The sequence below is a fragment of the Polyodon spathula genome, chromosome 22 (assembly GCF_017654505.1).
Source record: "Polyodon spathula isolate WHYD16114869_AA chromosome 22, ASM1765450v1, whole genome shotgun sequence".
Lineage (NCBI taxonomy): Eukaryota > Metazoa > Chordata > Actinopteri > Acipenseriformes > Polyodontidae > Polyodon > Polyodon spathula.
Window position 1 is genome coordinate 4,155,324 of NC_054555.1, and position 24,005 is coordinate 4,179,328.

The 24,005-nt window shown below is 37.6% G+C and overlaps 1 protein-coding gene across 16 annotated transcripts in view; it reads left to right on the plus strand.

Moving 5' to 3' along the window:
- Positions 1–406: 406 nt before the first annotated feature.
- LOC121297274 (transcription factor 7-like 2) overlaps positions 407–24,005 on the plus strand; it is a 50,210-nt gene continuing 26,611 nt past the window's right edge. For 15 of the 16 annotated variants that reach the window (XM_041223486.1, XM_041223488.1, XM_041223487.1 and 12 more), the window contains exons 1-3: positions 1,465–2,346; positions 2,508–2,580; positions 3,694–3,800. In XM_041223486.1, the coding sequence (XP_041079420.1) occupies positions 2,152–2,346; positions 2,508–2,580; positions 3,694–3,800 (375 nt within the window). In that variant the 5' untranslated portion in view covers positions 1,465–2,151. The other variant, XM_041223489.1, reaches the window with a different exon arrangement.

The window sequence follows — 24,005 nt, forward strand, 5'->3', positions numbered from 1 at the left end:
TAGGGCTGGAACATTGCTTTAGGACAAATACATTCAAATAAGTCATGTTTTTTTTTTTTTTTTAGAAAACTCTTGTATTGTAGCATATAACACAGGTATGTGTATTTGAGTTAACACAATACACTTCTATTGTGTGGATTGTTATTTTTTGTAAGCTTTTTGAATGGCAGGAATACCAAACGGCAAAATAAATAATTAAATTGTTAATCTTTTATTAAATACCAGTAGTTGTATAACTTTTTGTAATTTTTATAATAAAATGTAATTATTCTGTTACTATCTGATGATTGAGGACATTTCTGATAAATACATATAATTATGATTATACTGCATATATAATTTGCGATAATATATACAATGATTGAACTTATTTTAAAAAGCCCCGCATTTATTGGAAAAATATTATTATTCTATTATTCTGCTATATAACCATTCTTTAAAACGCTTGCCAGCGGGAATGTTGCCCATTAAATACATTTGATTCCAAATAAGTAGTTGCTGGTGTTGGCGGCAGCTGAAGAGGTTATTTTTTGAGTTTCCTGTCCCTAAGGCAAAACAGAAAGTAATAATTTACTGAAATCTTACGTCATGTCTGCAATTACTGAAACAGATAACAGATAAAGACATAAGGCTGTGAAAGAGTGAGTCATGCAGTCAAAACAGACGACCCAGTCAGGCTCAGATAATAGAAAATAATATAATAAAATAACACTTTTGCAAATCTATATAACAGTGTAAACGGAAGATGATCGAAAGAAAGAAAGAAAGAAAGAGAGAACACGAGTAAACGGGTGTCTACATTTAATGAAGGCGAATCAACAAGCGGTTTAAACAATTAATTTAACAATTTAAAGTTTTAACAATTTAAATTTACATGTATTAATGTCCTAGTTGTAATCTTTGCATTAATATGCATGAAACGATAGTGTATAAATATCCAGCTGTATGCAAATATTCGACACATTTTCTGTTTGTATTCATTTTATTTACCAGCTGTGGCTGGTCATTTTAATTCTGGGCAACCGAATGCCAGATAGAAAGTCACAATACGAAAGAGCACAACTGTTTTAAAATACCAACGTTCACAACGTCGACTAGAATAGAAACCACCATTACTGGTCACTTTAGACAGCCAGCCTCTACACAGAACGAAGTTAAGGACAGAACTCAAAATGAATACTAAAGGCAGACAACATAACCAGTGGGCTATTTAAAAGCGTATTCAATTAATAGCAACTTATTATTATTATATTATTATTATTATTATATTATTATTATTATTGTTAATGATGATGATGACGATGACATTGTTTTGTTACCGCATGCTTCTGTTTTAATGGCTCAGGAGTGGCAATGGGTAGAGACGACGTTGTAACCGTTCTTTGAAATTAGCATTGGCCTGTAATAACAGTAAATGCGTTAGCCACCAGACCACAGCTTTCTAATGTCAACAGAAGGTAAGTGCGCACTTTGTTCGCCACTAGTTACGTGTACAGATATTATAAAACATAAATAAATAAGAATTGAAAAACTCGAATTCTTCAATATTAACGTTAATGTTAGAGACAAGCAGTATAAATCAATAAAATATATCTTTTTTTTTTTTTTTCAGTTTGAGATTGATGCAATCTATAAAATAATAATAATCAAATGTAGTGTTGCCACAGTGGCAAAGAGCATTCTAAGTTAAATTGAATCCAATACATTGATAGACTGCACATGTTACCTTTTTAAAAACTGCAAAATTGAAATTCACAGATCCGGTATTTGCGGTTTGCATACTTCTTGGAAGTTTTTAAACTCATGAATATTGCAAACTACCAGAAAAAAGCGATGTCCCTTTAAGAGCGGAACCTTTGCTGGAACAATTGTACAACCCCCAACAAGTCACTGAATCTGTCAATCACCAGGCGGTGCCCTTTGATGTTGGAGCTCTCTCCTTGTCTGGCAGCGCAAATGTATTAGTTGTTGCTGCTGTGCTGTGTTACTTACACTGTGCGGAGCCACTTCTGAGCTTAACAAATTTTGTTGTGTTTTTCTTTCTTTTGTTAATTTATTTGCCAAATCTGTGTGCATTAAGACAAAACAGACCCAAAGTTTCGGTGTCAGGCTTTCTTCAAAAGCAAACTTGTATTAGTTTTCTTAGCAAAAATGCCACAGTTGAATAGTGGTGGAGGAGATGATCTGGGAGCTAACGATGAAATGATTGCCTTCAAAGATGAAGGGGAGCAAGAGGAAAAAATTCAAGAAAACGCGTTAACCGAGAGGGACTTGGCAGATCTTAAGTCTTCTTTGGTGAATGAATCTGAGATCAGCCAGAATGCCGGCAGTGTAGCGGACCCTGGGGTGAGGAATCATTTCTGCGCTGTTAGCGTTTTTTAATATGATGAGATCGACTTCTTTGATCTCTCTTTCTTGTTAAAGTGTGTGCCGATGTTTTCTTAAAAAAAAAAAAAAAAAAAAAGAACAAAAAAAAAAATGTTTTGTTATCCGCCCGGATTTCACAGGCAATCCGGCGTGCACATGCAGAAGAAGAGAGAGCCTACACAGACAAACTTGCCAGGGACCAGCTGGAAGACCGTGAGTTTACAATACTTTTTTCTTTGATACAGCTGTTGTTAGGATGCGCATCACACACACAAAGTAGGCTACGGTAAATGCAGTGGTTTTCAGCACAAGAGTAACTGGGGGCCAGCTCCGCTGCAAGGCGGCTACACAATTATGAACACTCATATATTTTGTCAAGTAAATAGTTGGGAATGGCACATGATTTAAAATAAAGACTTTAAAGTCACATATAACTAAAACTAGAAAGGGTTAGCACGGCTCATTCCTAAGGACTGTATACCCAAGTATTGCCGTGGACTTGTATACCAGCCTTGTCAATGAAAAGGAATTTATTTGATAAATAATTTAAATTGAAAAATATTAAAGCTATTTAGATTAATGCATTATTATTATTATTATTATGGGGGGGGGGGGGGGGGGGGGGGTAGTGGTCTTGTCTCTTGATAAAGGAACTCTGTTTTCAATCTTTCCACCTTTACTAACAGAAAGGCATAACTGTGCAATGGCTGCTATTTTCTTAAACTGTACTTTTTTTTTTTTTTTAATTGTCACCTACTAAGCTCTGTCATTTTATATAAATAGGAGTTTGCGCTGAAAACCGACCACCACCACCACAACAACAAATAACCCACAAATATGTCTGCATAGAGAAAGACCAAAACAAAGGACATACTAATAAAAACCAACTAGCCAAGCAGAAGTGCCTTTACTGATGCTGTACGCTGTGGCTGTCAGAGGGAAGGAGAATGGTGGAGGAGTCTTGCTTTGTTCTGACCCGCTCAGTACCACACAGTTTATTACAGGTGGTTGTGCCCTCTGAGTGACAGGGAGACAGTTGGCTTGTTGAGTACACCTTGTTTAACTTTCCCAAGTTAGGAGCCAAATACACCTCCAAACAAGAATTCCAGATCATCTGTTTTTTGTGCGCGCGCATTTTTTACTTTTAATACACAGGTATATGCCAATGGATGTGAAATACCCAGGTGTTAACAATAATAATAAAAAAAGATAATGCATGTTTAACACAAAAATAACATGTCATATAGTCAAATGCAGCAAATTGTTCTTACGGACCATTTTTAAGAGCATTATTGTACCCTGACTCATTTTGTTGTGTTTCTAAAGTGTCAAAACGTCAAGATGGGGGAATGTATAAAGGACCTGCATATTCTGGATATCCATTCCTGATGCTGCCTGATCCATACCTTCAGAATGGACCTATGTCTCCATCAGTAAGTCTGTTAATTTTCCCACATTTTGAGGGAAGTCATTTTAAAATGTACATTTTCCCCCCAAGGAACTGAATAAGTTTTTGTGACTTGCAAAAAAAAAAAGAAAAAAGAAAAACAAAGTTGCATTTTATTTGCTGATTAGACACTGGTATAGATGCACATTTGAATTGGTTTGAATGAATGCTGTTTTGTTGGTACCTTTTAATGTATGTTTAAGATTATAGGCTTATCTATAATATGACAGTTACTGTATATCCTATCGCCCTAAAAAAACAAAAACAAAACACATTCACATCATTTAATGCATTCAAGTGTTGAGTGGATTTGAATAAACATTGACTGGTTTACATGGTAGCTTTTTTTTCATAAACTCGCTTTGTTTAGAGAGTGAGACTTTGCTACTGCTAAGACTTAGTCAAGGTAAAACAAACAACTCTCTCTGTGGGGTGAGAAGTAGATTACTGTACCTTAGATTTGTTCTTCTTGTCCAGCTAGATTATTAAAGTGCACTACGTTTTCTCACACAGTAATTGGCCTTAAAACAAGCTCATCATTCTTAGACCAACCAACTACAACAGTACTTCGCTTTTAACTATAGTGGCAATATTTTACATGAAAATAAAAACGTTCCACTGCTGAAGCTGTAGCATTATTAGCAAGGGCTAAGGGTTGCGTTGTTGTTGGATATTGGGCCTACATCATCTGAGCACATTGACATCGTGCAAGACATCGAGCTGTATACTGCAATCAGACACTAAAACACAGAGTCATACCGATGGCTGCTTCATTAGTTTCACAATGTTACCATGGATCTAATAATACTACCCATTTAATTGTGTCATTGTATAACTACACAGCACTCCCCTTGGAAGAGCACTGTAAACAGGGCCTAACATCCTGGTACAAAGAACAAATACAGTGGATGCATTTCATTATGTTACTGTCTTGATGTTGAAGTGGTTCTATGTAACATCTCTGGCACTAATTAATTGCCTCGTATTTATCAGCACTAGTAAATATAAACAATCACAAGTGCACCACACTAGACCTTACACACAGCACTGTAATCACAAACTAAGATTGGCAATTTGTCAGATTATAGGTCAGAAAATATCCCATGGCTTCTGTCTGAGGAATATTAGATTTTCTGAACCGAAAACTTTTCTAAAATGGTCTTAATATACCACAGTGGGTTTAAATCTGAAGAAGAGGTGGGTTTGTTCCTCCTGAAAGCTGTTTATTTTTGTACGCCAAAATGGTGATGAAAGATGTACAATGTGAAAGGAAATATATACCCAGCCCACTATAAAGAAAGCTATAAAGGACTAATTGGTTTCTGCTATGAGCCACTAGGAGGGTTTTATATTCTTTAAATTAATACAACTGAAGTTCATTCGATTAGAGAAATGTATACCGGAGAGGAACAATACAACCACTCAGAGGTTTGTTACCTTAAATATCTCACTAATCATTTAGATATATATAATATTTTTATTCAGTTCTTAAAATTTAATGGCATTAACTTACATCTGGATGCTGGACACGAAGTTAAAAAGTATTTTTATAATTATGTAAGAATATGTTTAGATTACAAAGTTATAAAAGCTTGGTTGGTAACTTTGGTGCAAATTGAGTATGGGACAGAAGAATGGTTCGAACAAGATCTAAAAATACTTGAAGGCTTCAAATCAGAAGGGTAAAGTAGACTGTTCTTGTGTGTTCTTTCTTTGGGTGCTGCTTGCTTTGCTGGTGTTTCTTTGTAATTAATAAGTAGCTTTACAGGAGATACCCGCTACGTTAAAGAGAAGTTTAGACAGATTAAAGCATAGGAGATGGGTGTCTAGGAGAGAAATCCCAGTGGTTTAAAAGATACCTCATTCATTTATCAGCAGTGTTTACAGGGAACTTGGATATTTCCAGATGAGCCCAAAGGCACTGTGTGTGAACTACTACAAAAGAGGGTAATCACAGTTAATATTAATAATAATAATAATAATAATAATAATAATAATAATAATAATAATAATAATAATAATAATTATTTTTATTATTATTATTATTATTATTCCATTATTACCATTCCATTGTTGTAAAAATAAAGGTATTAAACAATAATACCCAATATTTTGAATATTCATATTTTAACTGTACTTCCTTCCATGTACTTTCATGTAAAAACAGCATTGAAGTTTTCAGATTCAACCTTCTATCTATAACAAGTAACTTTACAAGATTTATTTTTGTGATTATGATACTTTTATATTAACTGCAAACATATAAGAACGTGTGATTGTTATCTAAGGTCATTGCTATTTAAAATGGAATTAATTTAACTAAATACATTATTTAAAAAAAAAATCTATTCTCTTCTTCAATATACAGTATATGGACATTTATAGTTGAAGTTACAGAAATCCATAGCAACAGATTTCTTAGTAATAAAATGCTGTCTATTTGACTGTTGTGTTTTTAAATCACATTTAGGATTTAATTCCCTTTAACCTTATTGTTATGCATATTACTGAAAGGTAGTTTGAGTACCTTTTAAATTATTATTTAAAATAGGTGCATTTCTGCATATTGCTAAAGTGCTAGCTACCAACTTAAGAAATGCATTTAAAAAAAAAAAAAAATTAAATCTAAGGGAATGAGCTTCTTCTGATGTAGCATCTTATCTGTGAAACAATAAACAAATATACATTAAAACAGTTATGAGAGGGAAAAAATGACAGGAAGAAAGGCTGTGCATCAGGTTCATATTCTGAAACTGTCAAGAAATTATGTTCTGTCATATTGTTTGGCATGCATCCTTGTTTTTGCATAGGGGTTTAAAATGTACAGGATTAGCATTATTCAAACTCAACAAATAGGCAAATCTGCAAAGCAAAAAGAATAGAGAGAAGCATTTACTTGTGTTGCTGGTATACATGGCTTGTTATCATTTTCAATAAATTGAAATGCTGAGATAACAGGTGTCAACCCTGGAGTTCAGAGGTCTCTCCTCATCCCTGCCAGTCGTCCCCTGAGGGATTAAGAAGATGCTCATGGTTGGTTTGACTAGAGAAGGGGGCTACCCTCTCAATCTAATCAGCACAGAACAAAGGGACAGGGCTGAGGAATACGGACTCCTTCCAGAGGATCTTCTCAAACTCTGTTGGATAACATACAACCAGATATGTATCCGACAGACCTTGAAAGACTTTTTATTAAACATAAGATTCTAGGTGATTTCTATTTATTTAATCATCTATTATTTTGTGTTAAGATTGCTTGTGATGCTTGTCTGGAACTGGTGAAGTTTTCTCTGACGTGTGGGGAAACAAATTATCCAAGTCTTATATCAGTTTATGAACATAAAGGATTCCATCCATTTAACTTGTTCATTATTTCAATGCTAAGATTGCCAAGTGCACCATGTTATTTTAAGCATTTTTGTTAACCATTTTTGTTAACCTCTGAGTTTTAGTACTGAAATAAAATGAGTTGTTTGCTCAAAGCAGCGGTATCCTGCTCCTCTGTTTTTTTGACCACCAGGCTGAGTTGTCTACACTTAGAGTGGAGGACTCCTTTATCTCTCTCTGTCTAAAAGAAGGGAATGTTTAGATAATCAGGAACAAATCTTAAAGGATGAGGTTGACACAAGGAGCCTCTGTGATTGTTAAATAAAGAAAAAAGTGACCCACCCCCACCGAGAGGGAGAAAGACTGGTTATTCACACCCTTTCAGGTGATCCTTTGCCACCTACAGTACTTAACACTTTAATTACTCAGCTTGGGGGGCAGAGGTGAAAATCAGTCAGTTCGGCTGTAGTTGCAAGAGTGGAAAGTCTGCTTAAGAAAGCCACAAGAATATATATATATATATATATATATATATATATATATATATATATATATATATATATATATATATATATATATATATAGATATAGATAGATAGATAGATAGATAGATAGATGTTGTTTTTGTTTTTAGTTTTCTATTTTATTTTATAGAAAATGTACTCGTTCCAAAGAGCAAGCTCAGTGTTTCCCATCAAGCAATCTTATTCAGTTTGAGAATGAAGACAAGCAACCCCCAGGTAACAGAAGCTCTGAAGAGACCATGGATGCTTCTGTTCTGGGGATTCGAGTTTTCACTATGAGCTCTCATACTGCAATGCAGTCCGACACTGAGGAGATTCATCCCACCTTCTTGTTCCCAGGCTTGTTTCAAATTGGAAGTGGCTTTAAAATAAATCCCAGCTCAGCAGTGCTTGCTGGGTAGATGACCAAACAAACAAGGAGTTTTGCAGAACTGTACAGCTGCGTGGTATTCGGATTCCTCTTGTTTTGTTGTTGAGGAATCGTTTAATTATGGGAGCGTATTTTTTCTTTTTTTTCTTGTGTTTGTCAAATTACTCATCCCTTGTTTAACTGTTGCACCAGGCTAGCTAACCCTTAAGTGTTTGTCATCTCTCTAGATCAAGGGCCCTGTTATGTTTAGAGAAATGGATTACGCTTTCCCGGATCACACTTCCCTGTTTCGCATTGTGAAGTACTGTTCACACTGGCTTGTTAAACCAGCCCTAAGTCTGTGGGTAAACAATGGCAGGCAGACAGGTTTAGACCCTTTAATCCTCCGAGATCTGCTAAAAGGTAACTGAATTTACCTTCCCCAAGCCTGATAATTATAAGCAGCTTTCTCTGGATTACTTTGAGAAAGGAAAAGATGCTTGTTTATTTTGTGGGAGATTGTTCTCCATTCTGTAGGGTATGTTTCCTTCAAATACTTATTCATTCACACCAAAAAGTATGTAGAAACCATTTTTCATGATACAGTTTAGGAGAGTAGCCTATATTTCAATTAACCCTTATAAAACATGACATGAGTACTGCATAGTAACTGGGAAAGGGGGAAGTAAAAAAAGGGACAGCAGGAAATGACTTAGTTGGCTGGGTTCTATTCAAATAGAGATGATAAGAATGGGACTCAAGCAGCTACTGTCTAAAGTCCCAGCTCTGATGTGTGTCTCATACGCAGGAGCATGCATTGGGCCTTGTTAAAGGTTTTCAGGGGTTGAAGTCTAGTTATGGGTCATTTTAATTAATGACTCACTGGTTTAGAATCATTTGCATCATTCCAAATGCAAGACATATTTTCTCTTTATAATGCCTCCTTAAACATAATGTCTCAGCCGCGCTGATGGCCACAAATAAAAACAATTGCGGTGCAGTTTATTGACTCTTAAAATCACAGTTTTAGCGCATAATGGGCTTTATTTTTATATACTGGCAGATAGAGCTTTTAGGAAATAGCTGTTTATTATTTTTATTTTATTTTCGGATTTTTTTTTGTAAAGCTGTTTTTTCTTGCTTTTTTTTAAATTACACATGGAGTGGCTTGTGACCGTTGACTCATAGCTGGCTTGTATGGGTCACCAGTTACACCTGCGTGATTCTCTAGTTCTGGCACTTAGGTGTGGAAAGCATTTCCCTTTGTTTGTACCACGTATATAGTTTGCCTCAGAGACAGGACTGGGCTCCCCTCTTTATTCACAGCTGCTGATTTCTCAGGCCTGAGTTAACGAACCACAAGTAGGGAATCACCTGGATATACCAGAAAGATGCCTTGCGGTTACTTCTGTTCAAAAGTAACCACTGCCTGCACGACACAGAGAATTACAGGCGTTGTCGAAGCGATTTCCTTTTGTTTCATTTGTCTTGCCACTGTATTTAATGATTAAATAATTAATACACAGCTATATCAAAAATGAAAATGTTGCACTGGATTATTAAAATATTTAAAGATGATAAAACTTGATTAAGATGATAAAGCAATAACATTTTCTCAACCAGGTAAGCACACAACCTTCCACAGGACAAAGATGAGTCATACTACGATTGAGGGGTCACAACCAAGAGGTTTTCATTCCGCTACGGATGCAGACCTATTGCATGCACAGGAAATATGCTAAAGCATATACTATTGCAATATTCTGTGATTTTCACAGTGCTGCAGCCACAATGTTATTTTTATTAGCAGTAGACTATAGCTTTTTTTTATAGACGAACCTGCCTTTTGTGGGAGGCCTTAACATACAGGTGGTTTAATATGGCAATAAACATAATAAGAAGGTAGTGTCTGTAGCAAGTCTTCCAGAGGAATTTTTCTTTAAAACAGAATTAACTTCAAAGGTGTTCTTTGTGTGTACTTTGAAACCTGGACCCTAAATGAACGAGAAGTTTTGCGTTTTGCAATTTATTGCCGATTTCAAAATAGTCGCATTTCCTACAAAATTTTAATGCGCTCCTTCTAGAAGCACTTTTTTTCTTTTCTTAGAAATGTTTGGCCGCAGCAAAGGAAAGTGCCATTCTGTGCATGTTTAAAGCAAATTGCTGCAATGTTTTAAATAGCTTTTATGACTTTAGCCTGCAAATGAAGGTTTTCCAGTACTTCTGCTTCACAGATGTCACTGCAAAGCAGCATAATCCCAGTTGTGCTGCACGTTGTACGTCTCTTCTACTTAACCAGTAGACTGCCTTCTGGTCCAATGTCATCCAACCCATGCCTTTGCACTATACTGGGATCCTTGTCCCATTTGGTTCCCTTTTTTTCACGTTTAAACTCGGTACATTTGGAAGTCTGAGCGAAATAGGAAATAGCTTGCCCTGAAGTGTGAAGTTCAAAAGTGGCTGTCACAGTTTGCACTTGGGATCACAGCACTGATGTGTCAACAAAGCTTTTCACAGCCCTCAGGACCAGCTGTTGAGATCTCCCAGTTGTCAGTTTACAGAATGGCTGGATGCATGTGGGGTAACACCAGGCTGGGGAGTGGCGTGGTGCTTCTGCTGTTCCTTCGGGGTGATGTTAGCTTATTCCTTAACTGAAGCAGTAACGTCATACCTGTGTATCTGTCTGCTTGTGCATCTGTGTGTCTGTGTTGGCGTGGCAGAATCTGTGCCTGTTCTGAGGCTGTTAAAAGCTTTCTTGTTTCTATCTGCTTAGTTTGAATACGAGTCTGCAGGGCAAAATAGTGTTCTGTTTTCTTGTTCTTATGCAACTGTAGCAGTGAGTTAATTACTGTAATTCACATGTGACATATTGATGACAGAGATACTCTAAATCAAGTGTTCTTCTGTAAGGTCACATTACAAACTAATGACACATTCAACCATTTTACCTGCCAGTCTAAAAATGTGTGTGTGTGTGTGTGTCAGAGTGTCTGGGACATGGAATGAGCAATGCAGGGGAAAGTACAGATGCCTAAATGAAACAAAAGTGCACTGTGAAATGTAAAGACAGGGAGTAGAACTGATTCTGCCTTTTGATTGTAAAAGAAAGTACTGCAGGTGAATTACAGTCATGTGCAGAGTCACAATAAATCAGTAAAATCCCACTCTGTTTTATGGTAGACTCATCTGTGCATGGGACAGGGATTATAGTCCCTTACAAAATCCGACTTCTTTGTCTGCATGAGCAGGTAGCAAAAAAAAAGTCTGAAAGCACATACAGTTAGGCAGTCCCATTGAGTGAGCATCTAGATCTTTTAATCTTGAACATTTGGAAGGAATAGACTCTTTAAAACTTAAAGAGCCTCATTGATTACAGAACAGTTACACTTTAACATTACCCAAGGAAGGATTATCTTTAGGTGCTATCCTGTTACATATATTTTATTGGTTTCAGAATGGAGGTTTTTAAAATCATGGTTTGCGTTGCATTTCTGCCACAGTGTCTTGCCTGTGTTGACAATACGGAAAGCACTGCGACTAATAAAAAGTTAAAAGAGTATTTGGTTGGGGAAAATAAATAAAACGAATGTGTCAGGCATTTCAATGTTCTGTAATGTGTGCATTGACTCGTTGATTTAATAAATATAAAATCATAACCCTTGTATTTATATTAACTCTAATTCACATAAATAGCCACTTAGGGCCATATTTGAAATGCATTTATCTTCTTCTTTATATATTTATGTACTTCTTTATATATCTATGTATCTGTTTTGTTTAATTTTTATAAACATTAAAGGCTCTCGCCTTGCTTTTGGTTTAAAAAAACTAAACAGTCTGACAGTTAACAGTGGATGTCATATCCTATACGGAGAGAATTCAAGAACATGTGGCTCTTTTTCCATCATGGTTACAGCATTGTTCTGTTAATTCTCTAATTCTCAATGACCCTGCTGTGAGATCAGTATCTCCTACACAATTGGACAAGTCTGCCAGGTAGTTAGGCATCACAGCAGTCACCTCACACCCATGTGTGCTGGCCCTGTTAGCCTGAAAAGGCTCCAGAAGGTCTGCACACTTCGATCAGAGGGAGAGGAGGGCAAACTTGGTGATGTTTCCATCTATTCACATGAAAAGGACCCTTATAAAAGTTTACCACTATTTTTGAGTGGTATTTTGGTAGTTTTACCAGGCTTTTACCACTATGCATTTACCATGGTTTTCTGTGTTTATTAATATTACTATACCTCCCTGTTCTTTACAAAGCTTGCCTATGTTTTACCATGGTTTTACTCTGCTTTATTTCAATTTCCTGTGCTTTTACTAGGGTAAACTTTTATGAGAGGAAGCATGGCTGAACACGTAATCACCTCTTTTTGTCATACTTGTATGAGTTGTCAACACCAAACGTAAGTACTGTAAAAAACAGTGTATAAATCGCAGTGGTGTATAAGACCCCCACCACCTTTTTGAGACAACAATTTCAAGAAAATATAGGTCACACCAATGTATAAGTCGCCCCCCCCCCCCCCCAGAACATCCTGGGGGATTTTATGGATCTTTTATCCTGTATGTTTCCAAAAAATGTCATTACGAATGCTTAATAGTTGATAACTATTCCATACAGTTAAAATTTTGTAAACAGTCCCTTAGTACAAAAACCAAAATTTTTGACTTTAATTAACAGCTTGTGCCCCTGATTCACTATGGGTATGATGAGGGCACATTAGCATGGCTCAATTTACATGTGTGTCGTTGTTCCACTTCTACTCAGATGAGTCTTTTTTGATTTAAAAAACTATTATTATATAATAATTAATATTAATTATATTATTATTAATAATTACTAATGAGCACAATGATAAGTGATGTACCATAGAAAGCATTTTCCATTTCCCACGATGCCTTTTACATATGATAACGTATTGCATTCCTTCACCTTGGAACTTTATATTTTATATATATATATATATATATATATATATATATATATATATATATATATATATATATATATATATATAATATATATATATATAGTTTGTCAGATCTATATAGCTCAGATATATATGAGTTTGAAGTGGCTCATGCAGCCATGTTTAAAGAGTGAGCCATTTGAGTAATTTATAGGCTTTTCTCATGAGTGAATTATTTGATGCTAATTCCACTCCGAACCGTAATGTCATGTGTTTTTCCAACATGTATGGAGTTCATTTTGTTGTGTTTGTTGCTTTGCACTCCCTGTTATGTTCTTTGATTTTAGGTGGGAATTTTGTTTACACATGACACTGAGTGTAAACTTAAGCTGATGCACCATTGGAAATTTGCAGTAATATTTCAATGCATGCATGTTCACATGGTGTGTGTGTGTGTGTGTGTGTGTGTGTGTGTGTGTGTGTGTGTGTGTGTGTGTGTGTGTGTGTGTAGGCATGGTATATGGGAGTATAGGGTTACCATTACACTTTGCATCAGGACAGAACAATGTGGGAAAGTCCGTGAAATATTATTTCACAGATCAAGAAATGAAAAAAAACTTTGTTTTTACCGCACACTGCTTCAGTTGGGATCCTTCGCACCGTTCTCTTGGAAGTCAGAGGAAAGCGCTCTCAGATGTTTATTGAAATCAATTGTAGCGTGCCTGTGATCAAACAGGGAGACACGGCAATCAGCAGTTCAAGCAAGCCTAGTGCTTCATTGATTAAATAAGAGCCTTCCAAACTCCACTACACAAATGTCAGGGAATGTGGTTTCCAGTGTGGGTTTTCCCCCCATGATCCTCTGGAGCCAACTGGAAACCATTTCTCTTCTAAAAATAGGGTTTTGCTTATGGGATCAAGAACAAGGTCTTTGTAGTTAGGATGAAAGTCATCAATATTCTGCCATTTCATTCGATTCAGATGGGGATTTCGTTCTGATGCCTGTCTGAAAGAAGCCAACTGGGGTGGGGGAAATTAAGTTAACTAAACCATTGTGGGGTTACTACTACAAGACCCCCACAGTCTCTGTCTTAGCTTGAAAAATTTACCTTGTTTCATGTTTTATGTCAATCTGATTACCACTAGCTATAAAACGTCATAACGAAGATCACTTCACTTGCCTACCTGCTGGTAATGTACTTCAACTAGATTTACTGGGACCACGCCACGAGATTGTTTTTATAAAGCAGATATCCACAACAAAATATGTGGTGGTCTAGGTGCTGACTGATTCAGAGGTTGTTTGTTAAAGTTCAGCCAATGCTTCCTACATGCTCTCTCTCAGCCTCACATCTCTTATTAAAAATCTGTAGGCAGCAAGTGTAAGGCAAAGTGCATTGCTCTGCAATAAAAGCCTATGTAATGTTGAATGTATTTATTTTTTCTTTTGTTGCCTGGACCTGTTTCTGTGCAACTCAGTATTTATTAGTCACTTGTGGAGAAAGAGAAAGTGTGATTGATGAAGCACAGGTCGCTCTTTCCATAAAGCACATTTTCAGCAATAAACAAAGACATCTGAGGACAGCGAGATGTAAACATTTTTTTTTCAGGTTGCGCTGTATCAAACAACAAAAACAACAGTAACTCGGCACCCTGCTCTCTATCCACGTGTGCCAGCAGTGGCCATACCAAAGGAACGCTTCAAGTAAACATCCTGTGAGGTTTGTGAGTCTTGAAACCAGAGCAGACATCATGTGTGAAATACTGTAGTGAGAAAAGGTTCAATTGAGATTGGATCTCATTGATGGTGTTGTTTGTGAGACCGGTACTGTATCTGAGCTGCGCTAGTCTGTGTGTGTGTGTGTGTGTGTGTGTGTGTGTGTGTGTGTGTGTGTGTGTGTGTGTGTGTGTGTGTGTGTGTGTGTGACACACACACACACACACACACTCAGTTCGCAGCGTTATCTGATTTGATGTGGATGGAGTAAACAGCCCATAATAAAGCGCTGAGGAAGGGAGTCTGCAGTAAACAATAAGAAACTTGTAACCACATGCACACCTGGCTCACCTCCGGAGAAACGTCTGTAAACAGTCACAAAGCTTTACAAAAAAATTACCATTTCACAGCTGTACTGTCATTTGTTATCATAGTATTATCTCTTTTTTTTGTGGAGGTGGGGTGGTGCTACATATATTTAAACAGACCAAATTTGATATCCAAGTATTTCTACTTGCTAATGTCTATATTTTTAAATACATTGCTCCCCCTTTATAACACTACAGTTGGGAGCCATATTTACAAGACCATTATCCTTGAGGGATAAATGGGAGCCATGACCATGCAGCCTTATAACGTGGTTTTGAAGAATAAAGGGCCAGTTGTCATTTTCTGCAAATAAATGCTCTAAATGACAATATTTTTATTTGGTATTTGGGAGAAATGTTGTCAGTAGTTTATAGAATAAAACAAAAGTGTTCATTTTACCCAAACACATACCTATAAATAGTAAAACCAGAAAAACTGATAATTTTGCAGTGGTCTCTTCATTTTTTCCAGAGCTGTGTGTGTGTGTGTGTGTGTGTGTGTGTGTGTGTGTGTGTATATATATATATCATATATATATATATATATATATATATATATATATATATCCCCCAAGTTGGGCCAACCTAGGGCAAGTCCCTTTAACAGCTGTTTGTTTTTATGCCCTCAGTACACAAGAAGGTGTTGACACAGGCTGACTCAGCCTAGTCTCACAACACAAGTCTGTGACATGAGTACTGGAAGGGAAGGCCAGCTGCCTGGAGGGAGGGGGGTGGGGGGGGTGGTAATCCTGCTCAGCAAGAAAAATATCTGCGTAGCGGGTGAATTGGGTTGTATGCTCAATCCCATAACCTGGCCATTGGCAGTGCAATCCCCTGACCTAGCGTGCAGTGCCGTAAAGCTCCTTTTGTGCCGGCCGACTTGTATGGAGATAGACCAGAATGGGATTTTGTGCTAGTTGCTATACGGCCATCTTTTCTCCAACAGGAGTACTTCCTGTACTGGACGCCGCAATTAATCAGGCCATTAGGACATTGAGAATCAAGGCCTTACAAGACAGTTTCCTCCACTAAACCGAGACAGCTGCTTCCAGGGCGTGAGATCCTTCGCTTGTGTTACTCCAAACACAGCCTCTCTGTTCTCAAAGGATTTCAGCTAGTCCTGGCTGGAGAGTAAAAAAAGGGAATTGTTTCATCACTGCAGTGTGTGTTCGCTTTATTTATTTTTTCCTTTTCGTGATCCGTATTTCCACAGAAGAAGGTTTCCAACCTGTTTGAGGGGCTTTGAAGCAAATGTGTCAAATTGCAATGATCTCAATAAATATTGTGGTTTATGGAAGCCAGAGGTCCGTATGAGCTGAAGACAAAACTCTTTTCCCAGTGTTATTTTTTGTATTTTATTTAAAAAAAATATGGGCTCATATCAAATGGTATGGGCCACCAACGTGGTGATGTCATGGCGTTTTCATCACGCTGAAAAGAATAAAACCTTGACTATAGGGGATATATAGGCCAGGATCATAAGGAAGCCTGTGTACTGATGAATATGTGTTGTCACTCTTCAGTCGTGATAGTGAGAGAGCACTGGGAGATGTTTATAATTACTTGCTTTTCAAAATATGTTTCAGATTATAGAGTTCAAAGAGTCTCATATAATTACTAATTGAATGTTCTGTATATGTTTCATTCGTTTTATGTGGTTTGGTAAATTCAGCTTGTATAGAATAATAGATGGTTTGCCATGTACAACAAGGCTGTGCTTTCATAGAGGAATTCTGATGGCATTGTAGACCACTTGAGCGAAGGACCCTGAAGTCACCAGAATCGTGAGATGAAAACTCACGAAAATAGTAAGTTCAACAAGGCAGGCTTCAGCATCATTTAATGTTGGCAAAAGCAGATTCTTATAGGGTGTGCAGGGCCTCTCTTGTGATTGAGTAAAGTACATACTTTGAACCAGCTATTCTTGTTTTTTTTTTTGTTTTTTTTTACAAAGTCCACTAGCAACAATTTGAATATGATTTATTTCATGGGACCTGCTTACCACTGAGAAATGCTTTTTAAAACTGTTGCGGTTTTTATTTTTTTTCTTATGTCATTTTCAGAGATTGATTTAACCATGCTGCAGCCCTTTTTACTTCTGTAAAACAGGACATGTTTAAATTGGCAAGAGCAACAGTGATTGGCACAGGGCAACTTTTTTAGTTTGTGTGGATTTCCATAAGCAGTAGCCCTTAGCCATATACAACAGTTGTGAAAGGTGCCTTACTAACAGATAGACGTCTGCTCTGGTGATTTGTTTATTTTACTGATTTATTGACGATTTTTCTCATGAGATCTTAAAAACCAAAGGACTTTGGAGGCCAAATACTCATTCACTCACTCACTGCCAAGTCCAGCTTTTAATTTTGTTGCAAGAATGTTGCATATCTGCAGATCAGTGCGCTGTACATGTTTTGGAGGGGCTTCTCTGCAGCTTCTAACTGTTTGCTCTGTCAGTACAGTTATATGAGGTTAAACCAGTTGTGGTTTACCATGGAAAATAGAGATACGGTATTTCTTGTCACCTGAGCGGCAGACTGCTAAAACTGTAGCAGGGGGAGGCTGTTAGATGGAAACTGTAATTGTTTTGGTCTTAATTCAGTATTATTTGACAATAACAAGCAGCATTCAGAAGAGTAATTTGGGTCTGGGTTTAAAATATTAAATGTTTTACACACATATTAAGCCATGTGAAACCAAAAACAGATTTCGAAAAAGTTCACTGTGTTTTTACAAGTATTTCACTTAAGAATGTAAGGCTTAATGCCCCTGACAATGTGCTCAACAGACAGCTAAGGGTTTGCAATGCTTCTGCATGGCCTGCCCAGCCTTATCAAGTGTATTCTCGGTTATCTATTGAGGATCCTGTGAAGCACTGGAATATGTAACCCTAATGTTTATTACAATGGGTACATTCATGTTTTTAAATCTGGATTTTTTTTTTTTTTCAGGGAAGATTGTCTGTTTTTTGTTAAACTGGGTTAAAGCAGTGAAGTAGAAAGAGAGCAAACATAACTCTGTGTCTTGCTGTAATAAGTCAAAAAGAACACACACACACACTGCAAGAGCAGCTCTTAGCTGGAAGGATCAGTTTTGGGAAGATGGGAGCCAGAGAGTAATTATAATATGAGGTCAGTCCAGCCACTCAGGCAGAAGATGTGGTTTCTAGGAGGCGGTGTTTGCATGTGTGACCACATATTTACATTAGAAATAAACTAAAACAATTCGCCAGACCACAAGACAAATAAGGGGTATTGCTCAGGGCTCCATGTGGGCGATTGCACTGAATCTATCCGTAACCAGAGCAGCAATGGGGCCTACTCATTTCGTCCTATTTTAGGCAAATGAGGAGTGCACGTGTCACTATATTTTGGGGTGAAAATTACATGGCAACCGGTTCAACTGTGTCATTTGTAGAGATGATCGATAACTCAATACCACTTTCTGCTTGTTTTCCTGGCAGCTTCTCCAGATTACTGGCTGGATCTGCTTTCTTAAAGGCCTCTAAGTGGAGGTTATAACTTACCGATTTCTGTCCCTGTTGTCAGCTTTATTAACATTGAGTGATCTTCGCTTGTTTTGTCATATTAATTCAGGATATGTACATCTTGTACACCAATTGATGCATTGAACCCTTGTTTGGCACTCCTGTAAGGTCTGGTGTGGTTTACAGAGTAAACACCAGACAGTGCTTCAGTGCCAGACAGTAGATGTGACTACACAGTTCTGCTGTTCCGAACCCCCAGTCTTTGTGAGATCCTATCTTTGAGATGTTTATTTCGGAGTTGAGATCTCAAGAGCTTCTTCTGCTGACAGGAAGCACAGGATGTAAGGTTATCTTAAAGCAGAACGACTCTACCCACACTCCCTCAGGAGTGTCTGCAGCACACGGCTGGGGACCATGTGGTGGAGCACAAGCCACAGAAAATAAACCAGAGAGCTGTTAGTCTTCGCTGTACCTGAGCGGTGAGCACTTTCCTTTACAACCGACACTGACACACAGTTGAAGAGCGGAGCCTGCCTGGTTTCTTATATCTAAAATAAAGCATTTTTAATATTGGGCAATTATGTGAAATTAGTGTCTGTGAAACTTGAATGAAAAGAAAGGCAATTTTAAATCACCAGGGGAAGTTCAAAAATTTGCTAACACTTTACATTATTATGTGTCTCTAATTACTGTGTATTTACATAATAGTTACTTTGTAAACATATGTGTACTTACACATAATTGCTACATTATTGTGCATTGTTACATTGTACTTAATGTGTAAATATTTTTGCACAGTATATTTAAGTAAATGTATGTATCAGAATAGGGATAGGTTCATATCGGCAAAAAGGTTTACACGTTCAGCACATTGTAACTGTGCACAATAACATTATAATTATATGTAAGTACAAATGCATTTACTAAGCAAGTCAAAAGTAAGTGATAATCCTGTGTTTTCTGTATGGTATCTGACTAGACAATATTGCAACAAGGAACATGATATTCCCAACCAAATTTGGTGTTCATTATCATTTTTTATGCAAAATTAGCATGTTATTTAACCTGTGTAGGGGCTAGGATGGAGCCCCCCCCCCCCCCCCCCCCCCCCCCCCCCCCCCCCCCCCCCCCCCCCCGGTCCCCACCTCTTTCTCTAAACTGTGTTCTGCAAACTTGAGGCTTATTCCCCAAGATTGGCCACCATAAATCCCTTTATCCAAATGGCATAAATTTTATACTTATAAACCCCAACTGTATTAAAAGAGCTCTGTGATCAATTCGGTGGTATATGATTTCTATTACACTGTAGCCTGCCACTAAAGCTGGATCCGATTGACCAAGCAGCTCTGTAGGTGTCACCTGAAGCCATATACGCACACACACACGCGCACACACACACACGCACACCCATCATCCAGGATGCAAATATTCTTATTTTCCAGGAAGTCGCTATTTTCAAATACAGCCCTGTTGTAAAGAAGGAGTGAGAAAGAGTTTAATGGAAACATTTCAAGAGACAGGAGAGAGCTTTGAGTCCCTGGAGTTAACAGTGTGCTGCTCATCAAATCGTTAGAAAGATCAATGGAAACATCTATCGGAGATTAAAGAGAAGGGAATTCAGGAGTTTTCCACTAGTAACATACAAGAGAGATAAATGGGGAGCTTTAATAGATCTGAAGAGCACAGCATTAATAGCTCGGGTTCTATGGGAGATGGTTGTTTCATTCCATTTTTTATTTTATTAAAAGCATTAGTTTAACTTGCATGTTGGATGGGAGAAGTAGGCTTTCTTTAGCCACAGCTGTGGCTATAGAAGTAATAGGACCTTTTTATGCTTCAGTATTTTATTTACTGAAAGGATCACTGTTTATGTAAATATTAATTAAAATGTGGCTAAACTGAAAGGCATTAGAACTGCAATTATGATCCTCTCTCTGTCTCATTTTTAATTGAAAATTTATTTCCTGCAGCAGACAGAAATGGGCGCTTTGGTTTGCATTTGCATGTCTGTAGTCTATAAACACCCCAAAATATTTCAATTAACTGCTCCTCAGGAGCTTGAAAAAGAGAGATGGTAGTTCAGTATCCTGTGGCTATCTCAATATTAAACAGACAACACAAATAACGACTGTGTGTAGTGTGAGCAAATCCAGTTAAAACTCTTTAAGACATTATAATGTGCAGAGGAAATTCTACTGGATAAGTACATTTGAGAGGTTAAATAATTTCCATTCACTTTTTATTTTTAAATTCACTTTTTTGTCATTTTTATGCAACTTTTCTACGCTCAGCAGTAGACACTTTGATCACGGAGTGCTAGTTTCCAGACTGCAGTCTGAACATCAGCCTTGAAAACCAGGGTGATGTGGCTTTCTGCTGTTATGCACCAAAGTTGTGGATCCCTCTGGCGAGTAGTGTTTGTGAATCAGACTTTTGCATTATTGTTAATTCAAGGCTCTGCTTACATGGACCATACCTTGTAATTTGGAATCAGAGACGTCTGATTTGTGCTGTGTTTTGGTGTTCAGTTACAAAACATGCTGTGCTCATTACAAATGAAAGGTCTTGACATGTATAAAATAAGACTGGTTGGATTTGATTCCCATGCTGGCACCCAGCAGACGGTCAGTTTTTTTGCCATTTTTTATTTATATTTGGTTGCCTATCTTTAAGGGAAAAAAAGACTTCTTAGTGGTACTTTTGAACTGCTTTCAAAAAGACTGGCCCGGCTGTTCGATACCAAACACCTGTTACAAGAAAAGTTTGACAGGTCTTCTTTGTTTTCCCCCCTGCTGAATAAAACCTGACACCTTTTGCTGCTATAAAACAAAAGAAAGTGAAACGTGTTCTAGATCACAGGAAGGGCACTGGTGTAAACTTGTAGCACTTTTGGAACCAATATCCTCTTTGATTTCTTGTTATCACACCTGACAGCTGCTGGAGTGACCACCTGCATACGTAGAGGTGACAAAGGGGCCCAGCTGGCAGGACTTTAGCGCTATGGAAGAGGCTGGGGGCTGTAAGAAATGCATAAGTCCACCCATTGTTTTGGATGTTTTACTTGAAAACCACCCTAGTTAGCTTTAGCATCCCCGGTTAACCGCTAGTATACAAAAGCGGTTCGCTAGGATCCAGTTTCCCAGAATGCAGTGGTCACTGTTAGCCAGATTTTGTTGAAGAGCTTAATTTCTTTGTGGGCATTTCAGCAAAGGTGAGGAGGATTTAATGAGTTTTCAGTCTTCCCTGTCATTACTGCTGTGATGAAAGGTAAGGTTGAAGGTTATCAGTAGAGAAAAGCCAGTAGCACGAGTCTTGCTAACTAGACATGCACATCAAGCTGGATATCTTTAAGCTACTGTAGAACTGTGAGACCTGGTTAACATAAGCTAGTATCAGCTTGAAGTCTGCGATGGCTTAGTGTTGAGTGTTCTTTAATGTAAATCGTATTCTTTTTATTTACATAGGGTATTCACTTAGTCATATGACACAATAGATTTATTAGAGTACATTTATATTAACCTCAAGGAGTTAGAAACAAAAATATATATTTAAAGTGGTTTTAGTATATTTTGTTTACAGCAAGAATGATGTGGATTTTATATCTGGCTCTGTTATCTATGTAATCAGTTGATCTAGAAAATAACATTACACTGCTGACCGGATGTGTTGACATGAAACATCGAACTGACACCCTTTGAGTAGCAAGCTGATAAGCCAAACAGCTACTCAAGTTTTCTCTCATAAAGCAAGTCTCTTTGAATGCCTTCTTGGCATTGTTAGATACGTATTAAGCAATTTGCGACTTAATAATAGCTAAGCTGGTGTTCTGGAATAAATGCACACAAAGCAGCAGCTTGGGGAAGTTTGTTTTTGTCAGCAGCTCTCCCAATAGGAGATTCCATTGCAGGAGTAGAGGCCCAGCCTGCTTTTCAGCTGATCAGTAACCATGGAAACTGCACAGCTGCTTCCAGTCTTGGGCTGCTCCGAGGGCTGTTGCGGCCCAGCCCAGGTGATAAGAAACCATCTGTGTGGGGCATCTCTGCTGTAATAACTTTAGCCAGAGGGGTAAAATGAATTGATGAAAAGGAATAAATTATTACATGAAAGGAGTGTTTTTTTGTTTTTGTTTTTACTAGATCTCTGCAGTTTTTTTCCCATTCCTCATTGAATTCGTTTTAACACTTCCCATTTTGAGTAAATCTGTCCATTGCCAATAAAACAAACAGACTTATTCCAACACCCTGCAGTGCTGCAGCTTAGTTACATTTGAGTCCAATCCCTTGTCACCAGAACCAGAACAAGAAAGAATTGACAATCGAGGTTCCCTCGTCAGGTTATAGAAAAACTGAGAACTTCCCACACTGTCCAATCGGAATAATGACCAGTTAACATGTGTAAGGAAAGGCCCACAGTAATTGGAGAACGGTAGCTTGTAAACTGATTCATGGAATGTTGATTTTCACATTTAAAAGCTTGTGGCAAAGTTACTGACAATTATCTGTCCATACCCCCAAACATAAAAGCGAACGAAACAAAAAAAAAAGATTCCAGCTGGAAACAAAACATATTTAGAGGACGAGTGCGTAACTACAATTACGATGTAGTGCGATGAGATTAATACAGTTGACAAAAGCAGAATCTAGTGTCTTATGAAAGTAATTTAAGCTATTTTACTTGAAAACAGTCCTGGTTAGCTTTGGTATCGTCAGTAGGGTCGTCCAGGTTCAGAATTTCTTTGTGGGCATTTCAGCTTAAGGGAGGTAGGAGGTAGTAAGGAGTTTTCAGTCTTCCCTGTCATTAGTCTTGTGATGAAAGGCAAGGTCAAAGGTTATCAGGAGAGAAAGTCCAGCAGGGCATCTTTAAGCTACTGTAGAAACATGAGACCTGGTTAATGTGTAAGCTAGTATCAGCGATGGCTTAGTGTTGATTGTTCTAGAATTTAAATCTTTTTTAGTAACATAGGGTATCCACTTAGTCAGATAAATTCACATAAGTGGAATTTAGCATATAGTCTTATTGAAGTAATTTAACTTCACCATTGTTAGCTCTGTGTGACCTCTGAACTGTGATATTTTTCAAAGCGTGAAAGCCGTGCATATCAAGGGACCAGTCAAGGGCTGTAAGTGAGATATTCATTTTATAAGAATCAATGTCTCAGGCTTCTTCCTCAAACTGGGGCAGGTCACTGAAAACCAACAAGACTTGTTGGTAGTGTTCTTGGCACTCCAACTTGCCCTTTATCTCCAGAATATTTATTTAACTGGGAAGCCTGCCCGTTTCGTCCTAGTGAAAAAAATGTGTGTTTGTTTGTTATGACACACATACCTGACTCTCGGAATGGAAAGTCTGGCATGTATTCGGTCTGGAATGAGCAAGTCTGTTTTGTCTATTTTGAAACCTGGGATCTGTGGCCCTCAGTGCAGCTTGAGTTTGTTGAATGTTGTGGATTTGGATAAGCATCTTCATATCTTTGGAAGTGAGAAATGAGGAATGCTTTTGCTCG